A 17,524-nucleotide genomic window follows, 5' to 3' on the forward strand; every position below is an offset into this window, starting at 1 on the left:
ATATTGATGTGTTAGGCTTGTTACACACATATTCAATTCGGCATTATTCGGCATAGCAGGCGGCAAAACATAACACATATATTCGATTCGACACTATAGGCGGTAAAACCGAATATATGTACATGAATATTGGGAAAAAAATGCCGCTGGACAATACTAAACACTTGTACCAATTATGACGATCGGACCTAAAAAAAGCACCCGATTGGCACAAGCCGAACAAATGCAGAAATTGCTTCGAGCCGGTTTTGATGTTCGGTATTTAGCCGAACCAAATATGTGTGTAGCAAGCCTTACAACGTGTGGGTAGATGTAAATTAACATGTATAATTACACACAGTGCTGGGGCAGCCCTTTACCAACGTTTTCATGTTTTATAATCCTGTTTCATGCATTATTGGCACTGAGCCCCCTTCACTTTGTGTAACGCGTTCACTCGCCGAGTGTGCGCCGTTTGCTCATTAGTTTCGGATTTTAGGATAGTTTTAGTGTACAATATACATTGTAGGTAGGTATAAGCAATTATATTTTCAGGACGAAGACAATATTTTTGTCAAATACAATTCAATTATTGCTTCAACGATACGCGGTGTTTTTTAAATCATAAAAATTTTTTTTTGTTTGCATGACTATAATTTTGTTTGAAATATTCGGTTATCAATCAAATAACGTCCTCTACGCTCCTATCACAAATTTATACGTTTAACCACTTCTCGAGCATATAGAAAAATACTACGATCTCCGTAGCCTCGCTTCATTAATGAGTTTCTTGTTGAGCCTGTCAGAATTTGCAAAAAAGCCGCCCAAATTACCCTGCGCTAGCTAAAAATTTATAACGACTACTAAGCTTGTGATTATAGTCTGCATTAGTATAACAAATAGCACTTTACTGAGTGCATTTTAATCAGTATTCAAACTATTTATCAATCAATTATAATTATTTATTTTATAAATATCAAAACTACCCTATATTCGGTCTACCCATTCTACCGTTTAACCCCAGAAACAGTTTGGTTACATACAGACAAAAAATCAAATATATAGATAAAATTACACATGAAATCGTCTACACATCGCACCATATTTGTTCGTACACATCACACTGAAGGGCTGTAATGAAGGCGTATTTAATTGGTATTTTGTGAGCGGTGCGGGCGGCGCGGGACTTTCATCCTGTTTCATCGTGTTTCGGGACGCGTCGTCAAGCGTGAGCCGCGTTTGTTTGCTGTACAGTTAGTGGCTGGACCTAAACGATTATCTCATGTCATTTGTAGCCCTTTAGTGGTGTTGTGTGCTTTTTGTTTAACGCTGTGGCATCGAAGTGGCAAATTTTACTGTAGGATTTTTTTCTATTATGAATGTAAATTGTCGTGTATATTAAGCTTTTTGAATCTAGTCGTTATGTTGATATTTTTTCCCACTGTACATCCGTTGCATTTTGTAGTATTTGTATAGGTTTTCGTTAATTTGTCATTTCTGTAGCTTAAAGAGCTGTTTCTAATTGTCATTTAGGTTTAGCATCTTCTTGGTAATTATGGACATAGGTGAAGACTGAGTCTTAATTACCACGATCGATGGATCTACCTTTATCATGTATTTGTATATTATGAGTATAATGTTTTCGTAGTAAATGTACCTGTTTTATTTTCTGTAGCCTTAAGAAATAAATATTATACTATACATAGTAGATAGTCAGGCGGTGTGCTCAGAATTTTAGACAGTGAACATTTTCAAAGCTCGCAAGTATCCCGGACTCTGTTTCGATGGCACTGTACATTTGTATGGTTGGACTAGTCCAATTAATGGGGTGATTTAAAAAATGTTAAAAACGGATCAAAATTATCCTTTTCCAATTAGGTATATAGTAGAAACCGAAGGGCTTTTCCTACGAAGCCTCTACGAATCCCACTAAACTGAATAAACCTTCGAAAAAGTAGAGAAGGTAACGTCAATTAGAAATGTTCTCGCCACCGATAGTTTACTAATTAGAATTTCATAAAATCGCGGTATTGTTATCTTTTAAAAGCATTCAATTTTAGCAACAAGGTATAGTATATTAAAATTGAACGTACATATATTCCGTCTTTCTAAGTGCAAATCTTAAAAACTCGCATATTTAGACAAGAATGCACACTCAAAATAAAAAAAACCGCTTCGACACCGGTAGATTATTTCTATCCTCACAACAAATTCTAAATCTGTCCGCCAGACATCCAGAATAAAGCCTAAATATCAGCCAATCGTATCAAAACATAGCATACATTATATACATAGCACATGAGCTCAAATGCGCCGGTGGTATGCCGGCGTGTTCAAAGCGCGGCGGCACGGCCTCAGAACCCTTTGATATGCCATACCTACCCACATATACATGGTACATATAGGCCCTTCTATTTCGGTTCGTCTTAGGGTTAAAATATCTGTTGAGATGTATGGATCTGTTGGTATTTGCATTCATTTGGGAAAGGGTTAAGTTATGTAACTTGGAAGGGACGTCTCGTTGTTTAGTGGTTGGGTCCAAGTTTACGAATGTATGATTTGATTTGGGTAGTTGTATGTGATTAAACGGTACCTAAGATAAAAAGCCTTGCATATAATACCATGAGAGCAGTAGGTAGCTAAGAGTTATTAAAAGTGCAAGTTAAAGATACGGTTTGTTTTTTTGAAGTTGAAATAGATCTCACATCTATTCGTGAAGTATTTTATTGACTAATCCTTTCAGAGAGTTGCATGTAAAATCGTTATGCAGTGGTGTTTTGGTAAATTTAAATATTCATAAAGATTTAACTTTGCAATCTTATTTAAAAAGCGACTACGAAATCTAACTTTATGGATTTCCAAAGTAAGAGAAATGTTATTCTTTTGGAGCTATCAATTTTTAAAAAGTCTACATATCACTTTTAGTAGTCTGAACTATAAAGACAAAGATTAGCAAGAAAAACTCACCATTAGAGTTTGAACAGCTCAAAATATTACTTAGTCTATAACTCTGTTGTAAACTTAGCAAAAGAGGTAAATATGCAAGCAAACGGAAAAATGTCGGCAATCCTCTCTCACCCTTCGTTCTTCGACAAACAACTCCATGTATGTATGTGTGTATGTATGTAAATGTTATAGCATGTATGCCTTGACGATGTGTTTACTTCTGCCTACCTCGAGTTTGTGAATTGTTACTGTTATAAAATTAGGTTTGAGATGGTATGACGTTGACCGTTTGAGAAAAAAAGGTTAGTTGTAGTGGTTATGATCTAAAGCCTTTTTACATTGGAAGAAAAGTAACTCCCCAGAAAGGGTATATTGTACTTTGCGGACTTCCAAAAATGACAGTATCTATACCTAATCAAAGAATTGCTAAATTATCTTAACCAAATTATTATTTATTAAGTTAAGCAAATAACAATATTTATGTTTTATGCGATGGTCGATCAGTACGCAATGAAAGTTTTACATATCTGTTTATTTTTTTGCAATTAGGATCGGTAAACAACGACATGATATTAAAAAAGTTAAAACAGGCTTAAACGAGATTAACCTAATCTAAATGGGACATTTATAGCTTTTATACAAACAGTGCGAGAGAGATAAAAGATTTATAACGATGTTATCTAAACGCAGGTGGGCGCAGTAACCACTAAACTAACATAATACTACTGCATCTGATTTACATTCAATTGTTAATAAGTACAATGATAAGTATTACAAATAATCCTTGCGTAATGTTCTGGAAATCAGATAGGGTCACGCTGACCAATATAATAGACATCTGCTAACATCATTATTTAAATTACCATTAATTTTTATTTTTGGTTAAGTGAATACTTTATTCTAAAATGAGATAATTACATTAGTTAATGTCATGTAAGTTTGATTTATAATGGATTTAAAGACAGCGGCACGAGATAGATAAAAAACCTCTAGTTGTGTCTCAAACAGGCTTTAGTCCCGTAACTTCCAATTCCCTCAATCGAAAGAATAATCCAGTGTCCACTGAGTGAATTACTAGCAATTCCACCAAAACCTCAGGCGACGTTTACGACAATAACTTACGACAAATAAATATTCAACACTACGCCATACATCTCACTAATTTACTACTGAGAAACCCCATAATAACCATTTATCCACGGAACCCCGCGAATAAATATCTTGCGACATTTTTCTTGGTCTTATCTTGAGAGTCCAGACTGTTTTCTGTCTTTTTCTAACCTCAGTTGGACCGTGTATATCTGTCTCGTTCCCTCGGCGTTTTATCACGGCTCTCCTCCCTTTTATTCAGTACGTTTTATTTAGTTTTCGCCCCTTAATGGATTTATTCAGCGCCCAAGTCCTTTGACCTTGCGTGTTTGTCTTTCAGCGGGCATGATCTTATTTGTGGAAGAAAAAGTAGGTGATGTGTTAGACCGTAGTTCGGTGAGTGAATGACTTTATAAATGTTTTCGAGTTCGTGGTCAAAGTTTGCAGATAATACGAATATTTTGTGGTCAAACGTGGTTATGTTTGAGACTTGAGAACGCAAAATTCTTCTGATATGTAACCCGCATGTAAGGGTATGATTTAGATAACTTTGCTAAATTTCTTATGTATAAAGTTCTACAAAGTTTTGCGATAAACGAAGGCTTGCCTTCAATCCTTTGCTTTTGTTACTATATTCTTTCGTATTTAGGTAGGTATACTGAAACATCCTTCAGATTTATACCATAGACTTTTCGTTTCATATTAGTGTAAAAAGAGTACATCCAGCTTATAAGTTGAATTTGATTTTCACTTTTAGTTTTCATTTTCAGATATTTTCAGAAGTAATCAAGAGTCCGATGTTTTAATTTTTTTTAACTAAAACTTAGGCTTTAATGTGGGCTATATGAGGCTTAACTCGGGTCATTACTATAAAACAGTCTGTATGATTGTACGTTCAAGTTACTGCTCAAGTTGGCGTCAATTTTCGAAAATTTTCATCTGTACCTATCATCGGAAATAGAGTATCAAGTTAATGATAATAAACATGAACTGCACATATGATAGGGTCATTATGACACCGCACAGGGTCATAAATAACGTCCCCTCTCAAGCACGGAGGGGACGCGCAAATAAAATTAGTTACACTGCTTATCAACCACGCTTTACTCGCTTACTAACAAGAAATTATTGTTTTTGTTACTTATTCGTGTGGTGGAATCATTGAATTAAATTGTTGCATTTGCGAATACAACACATACGAAAACTGTTAGTGACATTATAAATACAAATGTTTAAAAAAAATTGTGTGATGAGCACAAGTATTTGTTCTGAGCCATTGTAAATTTATCTATATATGTATATGAGGGTGTACTTAGAAGTATATAAGTAAGTTTAACAGTTATTTGGTTACTATTGTACAAGCTATGGTTAGTTTGGAATCAGATGACCGTGTGTAAGTTGTCCCAAAAAATTTTTTTTATTTATTTTGTTGCTATTACAAATGATATAAGTAATCGACGAAAGATTTTTACCAGTTTATGAGCGGGAAAAACATGTTCGGTGAGAGACCCTTGCCCAGCAGTGGGACAGTAACGGGCAAAAAAAAGAACGTTATAAATACATAAAGGATCCATCTATGCTTTGTCTGAATTCTTCTATGAATCATCATTCAAAGACGTTTATTCCATATCCCTCTTTAGTTCTTAAATAAGACGCTAAGTACTTAAGCATTTTAAAAATACAGATATAAAAATTACAAACAAATAAGAAAAATTACAAACTACAGTATATTCATGTAATCAAACAATAATTGTTTCAGTTGAAAGATATCACGGGCAGAAGCTAACATATCCATTTTTTTTGGTCTTCCACGTACTAATAAGTGAATGAGTGGTCGCTTATCCTATACGTTATTCATATAGTAGAAATATTATTTCGATACAAGTGGCGTATCGTATCCTCTTCACGTAATCCCTTGCTCCACTCACGAGTCACGGTACCCTCGCAACATGATGGGGTGTTGAGTACTAAATAACTTTAAATAATAATATGTTACACTTTATTAACTGATGTTTTTACAAAAAAGTGTAACAAATATTCCACGCATCATCACTTTGTTTGCAAAAACATTTTTGAAATAAGTTAGTTGAGGTAGTGGGACGTTTGGTGACCCATGAAATTTTTAAAATTGTTTTCTGTTTTTCATAGGATCCACAACTATCGGTTTAGAAAAATAAGAGGATAATTCTAACTGGTGAATGATGTAGGTATATGAATGGTGTTGAAAAATAAGGGATTGTATAACTTTCATGTTCCTACACATGCTTATTTTGGTACTAACGCTATGTTAAACAAATGTTATGGTTTAAATATTCTTATACAATGCTATCTGCATAAATAGTTCTTTATGAAATTAGAAATCTTAAAAACATTATAAACAGTCAATGAATATACAAAAAATTCTTCCGTTATTGTCTGATGGACACAGCCAAAACTCTGAGAGTAGAAACTAGAAACTTGGTATGAAAACTCCTTAGAAAGTGTAGAGAAGCACTACGATAGGATTTTTGGAAATTCCTCCCCGAAGAGGGTAAAAAAGGCGATGAATATGAAATAAAAAAAATGAAAATGGGAACACTAAATTCAACGCAGATGAAGTCACGGGCGGCCACTAGTATAATATAAACAAACAATTTAGCAAAGTGTCAAGGGTCTTTGTATCATCAACAGTGGCAACTGGCAACTGTTAGCGACTGGGTTGCATCGCCGCCGGCCGCACTTTGTTGTTACAATATAACGCTCTACAGATAATTACTGACTGCTTGCTTACTATATTATGTATTGACTTGTATATAATGCAACTGTATTTATGTATGTACCTATATTATTGTATTTTGGTATATATCTGCGTATGTATAGAGGTGAAAAAATTAGGTAAGTTTAAATCTTTAAGTGATTGAAAAAATGCCAGAAGGCTTTTGGTAGAGTCTGGTAATAGTTAAGTAAATTTTCTGTGCTCTAGGTGTTACATCATTAATTTTTGATAAAGCTTTTAATTTGATGCATTTGTTACTATTTAGGTATGTAACGAAATACTGTCAAATTAAACAAGCCTAACAACAAACGTAATTGCAACTTTGCAAGTCAGTTGTCTTATTGCTCCGTCTCTAACAGTCTTTGACTTACTCCTGTTCCAAGCGAAGAAGTAGAAGGATACCAAGATATGCAGGCAAATCGATTCATGGCCTAATTATATCATTTTTGCATGAATTTGGCACGAACGATATTCTCATTTACAGTTGCGTTAACCTCGACCACGAAACAAAATTAGACAATCATAACACTAATACCATATATCATTATACGTATGTACAATTCTAATAAGAAGTATGTCTATCTACAGTTGTCTATATGTATAAGGCTGTATGTCCATCGAGGCGTCGCGGGTGTCGCCTTACGGGTTTACCGCCACTTTCACGCTCAAGCATCCGGATCCGCGGCCGCGCGGCCGTGTCGCTGTACCGCACTCACAACCTCATTTATCTTGTACATTGTTACTTTGGTACGTTACTAAATGTGACTAGAAATGTTGCCAAATATTATTGCGGCTAGTTTCAATTAGATTAAGTTGTGGTGTACTGTGTGTATCCTACATTAGATTATTTAATCATTACCTCCTTTGAGAAATTAGTAGCGGTTCTTGCATCAAAAAGCTTCTGCTTTAAAAAGAAAATGCCTTTAAACAAAGCAGAGCAAAAAACATCAAGAAAATAGCTTTACATACAAACGTTATATTGTTTAAGACATCGCAAAATCGTTTATAATTGGTTCTGGGGATCGAAATTAAAAATTCCATATCTCTAAACCGTTGCAGCGATGTGGGTGTACCAGAAAAATTCTCAAAGCCACCTAATTGGATACAGAGTACAGACCACTACAAAGGGGGATGTTTCAGATAAAAATGAAAATTAAATCTTCCACGCGGATGGGCAGAGTAATGTTTTTGACGGTGCCGTAGGCGGGCCGGCCCCCTCCCCGCCGCGCCGCCACCCCCGCGCTCGTCCGCGCTCGCCCCACACAGGGGGAGCCGCAAATCGACTATCAAAATGCTGGCGAAAAAGTTTTGTTGCGTTGTTGGCGCGCTGTGACCGCCCGCCACACGCTACCCTATGTTTCACAGATTTTATTTTTTCTGTTAATTTCCAGTTTCCCGAGGTGTGCATGCATATATTACGTTTGTACGTGCGCGTTTTCAGAGTGCTTCATTTGACTGTATCGGTGCTGGCGATCGGGGAATGCGATTTTAAAACTTTGTTGTACGATTTTATGTACGTATTTTATACTGGATGTAAAAGTGGATGGAGATTGTTTATTTTAAAACTTGAAAGTATGATAAGCACTTACTCTTTTTCATCGCCGTCATGTCGCCTCCGTTGCAGCTGATGGCTTGAGGTCCAGGGCTGAGGCTGTGGAGCTGGTAGGGCGGCGTCCTGGCGTCGATCTGCGCGGGCCAGGGTGCTCGGGGCCAGCCTGGGGACGAGCCCGGCGCGCCCAGGAGTCGCAGCCGCTCGTACACTGGAGTAGAACACTCGGGAGACGGTTGCTGGTTGTTGGCTTTCTCTTTCTGAGCAGCCAGGTTGCGTAGCACTCGGTTGATTGAAGAGACCTGAGTGAACAGAAAATAATGACATGATCTTTAAGCTTCTTAAGTTCTATGTATATTACGTAGATGTTCTCCACTTATTTCTTTGATTCAACAGTAAAAGAACAGGGGTGCTCGGCGCAACATAAAGTCTTAAAACCATTAAAACAATATCAAGGAGTTAAATTGTACAAAATAAAAGTATAGTAAGTCCAGTTTTACCAAAAATGCGCAAGAGTTTCAATAATACCGCCAGAAGAAATTTCAACACACTCCTATAAAACCCTTGGCTCGTTGGAAATGGTCCTTAACATGTAATCGAGCCCTTTACCCAACATCCTCTGCCAAAAAACAAGCAAAGATTCCTGACCCAATTAACTAACCTTGATCGGATTCTCAGAACCCACAGATTAATGAGAAAGGGCGGGATATGATAACGAAATAAGGAAAAAACTCATTGGCTGTATATTTGAGCACCCGTGTCTGATATGATACTTGATGTTTATGGTTAAGGGCATGGTGACACGCGAACCGAGACATAAATTGATTATGTATTGAATTTGATTATATGTTTATATATTGAGATGAATACACATAATGAAAGTAATATTATTCGAGCATTATCGGGTATCTGAAGGTAGCAAATTTTTTAAGCGTGTGAGTTAAACAGCCATGGGTGCGGAAAGCCCATAGATGGATGGCCGCTTAGTGGTATCATTTGAACGTGTTTAGGTATCGGAGAACTTACCATCATCGCTTGAGCCAGCTGAAGAACAACTGACTCATCAATTTGACGACCAACCTTACCAAAAATGTAATTTTTGTGTTTTAAGGGGACGTATTGTAAATTAAAAAGTAAATTAGAGTTACTTTTCTAGGGTAAAATGTATTTTTTTGTGTTTAGGTATACCGTGATTAACAAAGTTAACAAGATTGTAAAATTGTATAAAAACAATATATTTTTGACCAAGCTCGTTAATGTCTTTTACAGGGCGTTGCGTTCAAATTGCAATCTTTACCAAAAACGGTTTAAAAATTAATAGTGTATTAAGTATTGATTTAACAGCAGATCAGATTGCCATTGTTAAGGGTGGCTTAAAAACCACCAAAATCAAAACATTCTCATTTTTTTTCAAGCCCACCCAAAGTACCGAAATGTAACAAAACCGAATATCGAGCAACTGTCACCGCGGCATATGACGACGTAGTAACTTAGACGTAGGGCAGGAAGGCGAGTAAGTCGATAGATGGTAACCCGACACGCGGCCGCGGTGGTCCGCGCTCCCAACTGACTGGCATCTGACGGAATGCCCGATGGACCGCGAAAGCGCGCCACGTTTGAAAAACGAACGGTGTTCTTTTTCTTTTTTAGATTTTTTTTCGGTACGTCTATGATTGTTGACAGTGTTGATTTGTTTGTATCGATTAATGTATAATCGAGTAAGAAAAAATATCGGGTGACACTTTTAGATGTGGATTATCTGATATACATACAATAAATGGTAATTAAAGTAGTATCTGAAATGTTATCTAATATTATTAAGTAGTTCCTGCCTGAAGTATTGTTTAATTTAGTAACATATTCTCATATTTTTGTTTTAATACCTATAATGGTTCTTCACGGAAGAAAACTGTAAACTAGCACTTTTATCAACTGACTAGACACTTCGAAAGTCAGAAGAACTTAACGTCTCGCTATCGTGCAAACACAATACAAACTTCGAAATGAAAAAATTGTTCGATCAGAAAATTATAACAAGAAACATAATTAAAAGTCAAACGCTTGACGTCTGTTAAATTAAATAAGAAAATATAAAAAATATAAAGGGTTGAAGTTTTCTTACAAATGAAATGGAAATTTTTAACAAGGTCTGCAGACAACATGGAGTTAAAGAATCAATGAGTCGAGCCAATTAGATGTTTCTTCGTTTGTTATTGTATTTATTGCGATAAATTGTTTATTATCAATTACACCGCTTCGTAATAAAGTAATTAATATTGCATTGTAATAAACCGTAGCGGCAAAAGCATTTTTCAAGTGAAAGAAAATTTAAGACTTGAATGAATTTTTCTCTCGAACAGAATATTTTTCAAGATATACTTATCTGAGGTACACTTATGCAGTGAAGTTTATCTCTGAAAGATAATACATTGCATTGAAACTGAATAGAGAATAAATTGAAAAGCTGATGTGAAGCTATCAGCGTAGAAATATGCTGCTTTTGAGTCAATGCTCCCAAAAACTTCACATGCTTTACCTACCAAATATTCTTCCCTTACTTAGTAATGAAGGGGACGGCAAATTATTTTTGTACGTTCTTGAAATATTTAGTCTTACTGATTTGGAATACTTACTACTATTGAAAATGTTTTGTTCAATAGTTGGATAAATATAAGTTTAATAAGTTATCAACAATAAATAAAGCATTGATGTGTGCAGCCAACGATTGAGATAGCAGATTGTTTAAAAAAACATGCTGGAAATGAATGTGTTTTCAATTTTCAGCTAAAAACAATACATATCTCACAAACTTTTATAACGCATAGATAAATAAGCGAGCCGACAAAGTGTGGCCATGTGTGAAACCCGTCTGCGCTGTCCGTTTATAAAAAAATAACCTCCACGCAAAGTACAAACGTGTAAACAGTCCCTTAATTCGAATTACACACACCGATTGACTTGTTTCCATGATTGTACTCGACTAATACACCAATTAGTAAATAACCCTTTTAGTAAATATGTTTATACGTGTTTAGTCGAATTAATTTTCTTTAGTCATGCACTTAGACAATGTCCGAACGACAATACGTGCTCATTTCATACGATTGAATTTAAATGCATTTTTTGTGGTTTTGAGTGAGCACGGTGAATTAGTTGTATTGCATCGGTTTTTGATATCCAGTAGCTGGGAATTGAAGGATTAAAATCCACTTACACGATTAAACCTCCTTTTTCTGTGGAAGGGTTAAGTTAAGCCTCTTGTAACGTCTCATGGGAATATTTTTTGGTATCAACAGTTTTAGCAGACTATAAAAACCTTATTTTTTTGAAATAACATAGTTGTATTTCAATTTAGATATCCAGAAAAAACTAATCAATTGTTACCTACTTAATAATAACAAGCGTAAGCTAGATCATAGACACCTATCCCGTTTTAAATCGTTCTAAAATTATAAAGGACGGTACCGCAAAGCCCTGTGTAGCAAGCATGTAACAAACAATAATTTGAAAAATTGCAGCCCACAAAAAATACTCGTTTAACTTCCTGTCAAGTGTCATATTTTCATGAAAAAAGAAAAATCAAACCACCAATCAAGGACGTCGCTTCGTGCCGGCGATACAACGAACGACGCATTTTGAATACAGAATAAATTACATTAGAACGTTCCGTACCGTGTTGGTACCTATCAAACGGCACAGTAAAAAGTATGAAAGGTACCCCCTAAATACCGGGTGAGGTGAAGCGCGAAAATTATCTTATATTTGCTCAGACGCCGTGAACGTAGGGCGAGAATACTTTTCAATAAGCTTAGAGAGCGATTTTTTTTTATTTAGCGAGAGACCCATCTTGTAAAGCGTGGAGCGTTGTGTAAAACGGAACGCGCAAATAGAGGGTTCCATATTGATCGATTCGATTTCTCTGATTGCTGCATAAGTTTTTATTAACGGTGATATGATTTCTTATTAAGTATTTGATTCTTATTACCCGAGGTATGAGAGGGTAATTCAATATGCATTCTCTACTGATACCGACTGCGGTGAAAGTCTGAAAGAAATGTTTGTAGTAGTAGCCTTCTTTAAAACTTTTGCGGTTGAATTTCATTTAAACTATGTGAAGTGATCAGGAACTATATTTATCAATTATATTTTCTTTTTCATTAGTAACAATTGACTATTGACTAATTGAAAATATTAACATAAACAAATATTTAGGGAAAGAAAAAAAATTATTTACATATATTTTACATTAGAAATAATTTTCCGTTTGAATTTTCTTATGTACCAGACAACCCGTCGTATTTCCCGCGTCCACATCGATTCAAAGCTCGTTTACTTCACTCGCAATTTTAATGTTGAAAAAAATAAAAAGCAGTGCATTACTCCCGGTATTGTTAAGTACAGAAGGGTCCCCTACAAAAGGCAACCTGCTGTGTCTATTGTGAGCCAAAGTCGGCACTTTGCGAGTCAATATTTTGGGTGAGTCAGTGATTCCTTGGAACACTCCTGTGACTTGGCGTCGCACTCTTTCGCGTAGTAAGCGAACAAATGCGCACCTCTATTCCCGCATTGATTATGACCTTTTGTTTTTTGCACTTTTTGTGTTTGACAAAACGAAATTTTTGAAATTGGAGTGGATGTTTGTTTTGCTCTTTCAATTTCTTTTTTTATTCTATGGCAAACTATGGGATTGATCTTTGATCACTGTATGATCACAGCGGGTTATCAATCCATATCCATATCCTAGTTACTACCTAGTACTGGTGTGCTCGCATGAAATATTTCCATTTAATTTCTGCTTTGTTTTATATTATTACATTTTATAGTATTATCTAACTATTTTGTACGTATTAACTTATCTGGTACCATTATTATTTAGGCACATTAAATTATATGTACCAAATATTTCTTTCCCAATTAATATCTGCATGCTTTATTATATCGCAAATTCAATTAATATGTTTAATAATAGCCAATAAAGCAGTCCATTCAATAATAAACTATGAACAAAGTTATGACCAAAGAAAAGATTTACGCCTTGTTGAAACCGCGTCACCGCCTCCCTATGCTTAAAAAAAAAACTTTCCCGCCCATACGAGATGACAGCTAAAGTCAAAACTATTCTTAATTCGACCAATTCCCACGAATCGAAATTCAAATTTAATTGTCGTACTATTGTGCCAAAGAAATAGGTCAATAACGTAAGGAGTTCATAAATGGCATTGTTTGATTGAGACTTATAGGCAGTTTGTCAATACGCCTGTGCTTTGTGCCGCTGCGGGGAGCCTCTTGTTGGCACTCAATAATGCTCTGTACCTATTAACTTAAGGCGAGATGTGTTTCGACCTACAATAGTGTATTCCGAATCATTTGAGAGTGAAATGATATGCAGAGATTTATTATTAAGTAGTTCTCATAGGTGGGGCGTTTCATGAATGCCTTCTAAATGTATTGTTTGCTAATAGATTTTACATCGACGTTCTGTCCAAATGTTTACGGGATTTATCGGTTTGATTGATTTTGAATGGCTTTCCTTAGGAAGTGCAATATGATATTTAACTGTGGGCATTCAAGTGTATTATTCTTGACTTGATACTATTAAATATTGGTGTGAGCAAACGATTTATTTGACGTCTTATTTAAGTTTTTCTTATTAATATTTTCATGGGTCGAATTTCAACCAACTGATACATATTTTTCGACGAATAATTTTGACATATTTGACAGACCTATTTCTCCCTAAAATATCAGTTAAATATCTAAGAAAATCAGAGAAAAAAATGAAGCGAGGTTTTTAGTAAGAATTAAAAGAAAAATCCGGAGGCTAACTTTGAAATATAAATTGGAATGAACCTAGTAGAATCGGATAAAAGCTACGTGATCAAGTGTCCGAAACATCAAGACCACGGTTAGTGAGTATCCGCTGGAGCATACAAACTCCTTGTTACACTTTACACCCGTAAATAACAAATAAGTGTGATTTTCCCGCGTTTGGCCCGCGTGGCGGCAGGACGCGATTTTCCACTAGATGTGTTGCCAGAATAATAAAATCCCGACAAAAATACTTCGGACCGTTCTCGCTGGCGTAAAATTGATTATTGATTTATGTGTATATTATATTTGTGAAGATACGGGTGTCTTGTCACGCGTGGCCGATATGAAATAATAGGGAGCGGCTTGACGAAATAATTTCTATGGTAATAAAATTGTGATAAAATTTTACGAGATGTTATTGAACAGGCTACTTGAATTTGACCCCTCTATTAATATATTTCCTCGAATTTGGTGGTGAATTCCAATTTTGCACACAAAAATAATGTAGTAATTTTTGTTTTACAGTGCAATATAATTTCAATGTCACTATGAATATTAACGCTGTTTTCAGGATTCTAAATTTACAGTTGATGATAATTATCGCCATCTTAAAAGTTCTTAATCTAAATACGAATAACCATTCCGTACACTACTTTCACATAACAATAAAAACAGTTTGAAGTGTGAAATATAGCAAAATAATGAAGAGAAAACACACTGGGGTCAATATAATTAAAAACCATCATCTTTGTGAACCAGCCGAACGGCAAAAGTCAATTGTGTTTACTTCGCGAACCGGTCTGAGTCGATAATAATGATTTTAATGACAATAATAGTCGGTATTATTATTATTATTTTAATATAATAGTGTATTATTGCGTCGGCACGGGGATGAACGCTTCAATGAATCAGAATGACAACTTTTCAACGGTTTTTTTGATACAGTTATATATTTTTTTGTTTTGGTCGTTACGATTGTGAGGTGCGAATAAATAATGTGAGCATTTATATTTTATTATATTTTAAATTTTCCCCGTAACGTATACGATATTGTTGAAAATAAGTAGAGCTGTATCTCCGTACCTTTCGGTTTTACGATGTACCTAAGGTATTTCACATAGCCTATTGATAAACTAGTATCTCAGTTATATATACGAAGTGAGTGCTATCAAGAAAAAAAAAATGTAGAGCTCGCCGAGCCTCAATGTCTGAGAAATACGGAGTACTTTAAATATGTTACACATTTAGAGTTCCTGTATTCCTAAGTATTTGTGATGGTTAGCCGTCAAGAAAAACCTCGGCAAGAGTAGCTTATTTATCAGTGCGGCTGTTGTAACTTAGCCACGAACGACTAAAGAATATATGATCATTAGGTATAATAGAGATAAATCTACACCACTCGAAAGTCCCAATAATAACCATAAACAAAATCTCACCGCACCCCATTGCAACACGCACAATAATTACACGACTGACACTGGTCATATCTGCCATTGCTGGAACATACATATAGATAGACATACAAAAAAAAAAATATTTTGGAGATTAGGTATCAATACCTATCCGTTATTTAACATCCCCCATTGTTTTGTTTAAATATATTCATCTAGCATTTGCCCGCGATTATGTTTTGCATCTTAGGACATATTTTTCATTCAAACTTTCATCCATTCATATTGATTAAAATCCTTCCTTAGTGAATGCCTACGTCATAACATCTACCAGCATGCCAATTTCAGCCCGACTCGACCAGTGGTTTGGGCTGTGCTCACTATGTTAGTCAGTCACCTTTAAGTTATATATATTTAGATGTACATAAATTGACCTCTCTACAGACTTATTATAATGTGTCGATAGAAGTAAATCTACACCACTCGAAAGTCCCAATAATAACCATAAACAAAATCTCACCGCACCCCATTGCAACATGCACAATAATTACACAACTGACACTGGTCATATCTTCCATCTTTATAAAAACTACATTAGCATACAGTTATTACACGTTATACCCTCGAGGACATCGTTTAAATCAACAATGGTGACTATGAAATTATAATAAATGGTTTGTAGGGGATGTGCACCCTGTTTTGTGACCATGCGTTTGGGAATGATGTTGTCCTGCGATTTTTTGTTTCGTTGTACATTTTGTAGTAGGCGGTCTTTTGTAACTCTTGTTTTTTTTTTTAAGTTAAATTGATGAGCATTTATTATGAGATGAGGTTCTTGAGAATTGGATATTTAAAATCTTTGCGAAGTTTACTTGATCAGGAGAAAACGTATCGTAGAAAAGCTAGTATAAAGGTCGGGTTTAAAATCTACAAAAATGCCCTTTGTTATACTCATAATAGTTCAAAAAAATATTTTTAACCTAGGTATTTTACTTGTAAACCTTACTTCATTCAAAAGATTTTACAATATCAATCGAAATTTTAAATATTTTTTAGGGGTGGCCTGTTGTTGAACACATTAATGAAAAATCATGCATTCTTCATAAATTTCTTGTAAAACATAAGTTATACTCAAATATTGCATTTCAGCTTTAATTCCGATGTTTATCAAAGTCATATCCCACACATTTAATTATCATGGTACCCCCACGATCAGTTACCGCATTCGTAATACAAAGGTGACAACATCGACGCGTCATTTAGACATACAGACAGACACGGGGGCTATTAGATCGAGACTACATGGGGAAGTCAGATGAACGACGCGACTCATAACTCATGCCGGACTGGGGCGATGAACATGAATTATGATTTACATTGCACGATATTACTGACGGTCCAGTGACGACTTTACTACAGATTACTGTACAATTTTTAATGTTTTAGGTTCCTTTTTAAGTATTTTTTTTAAAGTTTAGTCTTTGACTAGATGTATTAGACGGCACTGTGTCTGTCGTTATGTATGTTATTTAGACATACAGACAGACACGGGGGCTATTAGATCGAGACTACATGGGGAAGTCGGATGAACGACGCGACTCATAACTCATGCCGGACTGGGGTGATGAACATGGATTATGATTTACATTGCATTGATGTTACTGACGGTCGAGAGACGACTTTGCTAAGTATCGATTTCTATGAAATCTTTAAAGTTTTAGGATTCATCTCCGTTTATTCTTTCGGAAATTTTGTCTTTGACCAATTTGTAGGGAGTAAATTGCTATCTAGGCTTATAAAGAGATAAATTTTCTTGATTTTTAGGGAATATTTTTGAAAATTCTAGACCAATAATACCAAAGTTAGTGGAATGATTTATAACTTTTTATAACAGGGAAATTTTGCATTAGAATTTTTAATTTGATTGCTATCTACGATTTTTTGTAGCGGTTTCTACGATATTAGTAATAGTACGTAGCCGATAAAATAGAGTACTATTAGATT

General features: G+C 35.3%; 1 protein-coding gene across 4 annotated transcripts in view; it reads right to left on the reverse strand.

The window, feature by feature from the left end:
- The window catches only part of LOC142980677 (paired box protein Pax-6-like), a 50,655-nt gene that overhangs the window by 16,778 nt on the left and 16,353 nt on the right, over window positions 1–17,524 (reverse strand). For all 4 annotated transcript variants that reach the window (XM_076126194.1, XM_076126192.1, XM_076126193.1 and 1 more), the window contains exon 5: window positions 8,359–8,620. In XM_076126194.1, the coding sequence (XP_075982309.1) occupies window positions 8,359–8,620 (262 nt within the window). The remainder of the gene's footprint in view (window positions 1–8,358; window positions 8,621–17,524) is intronic.

The sequence above is a fragment of the Anticarsia gemmatalis genome, chromosome 18 (assembly GCF_050436995.1).
Source record: "Anticarsia gemmatalis isolate Benzon Research Colony breed Stoneville strain chromosome 18, ilAntGemm2 primary, whole genome shotgun sequence".
NCBI classification, from domain to species: Eukaryota; Metazoa; Arthropoda; class Insecta; order Lepidoptera; family Erebidae; genus Anticarsia; species Anticarsia gemmatalis.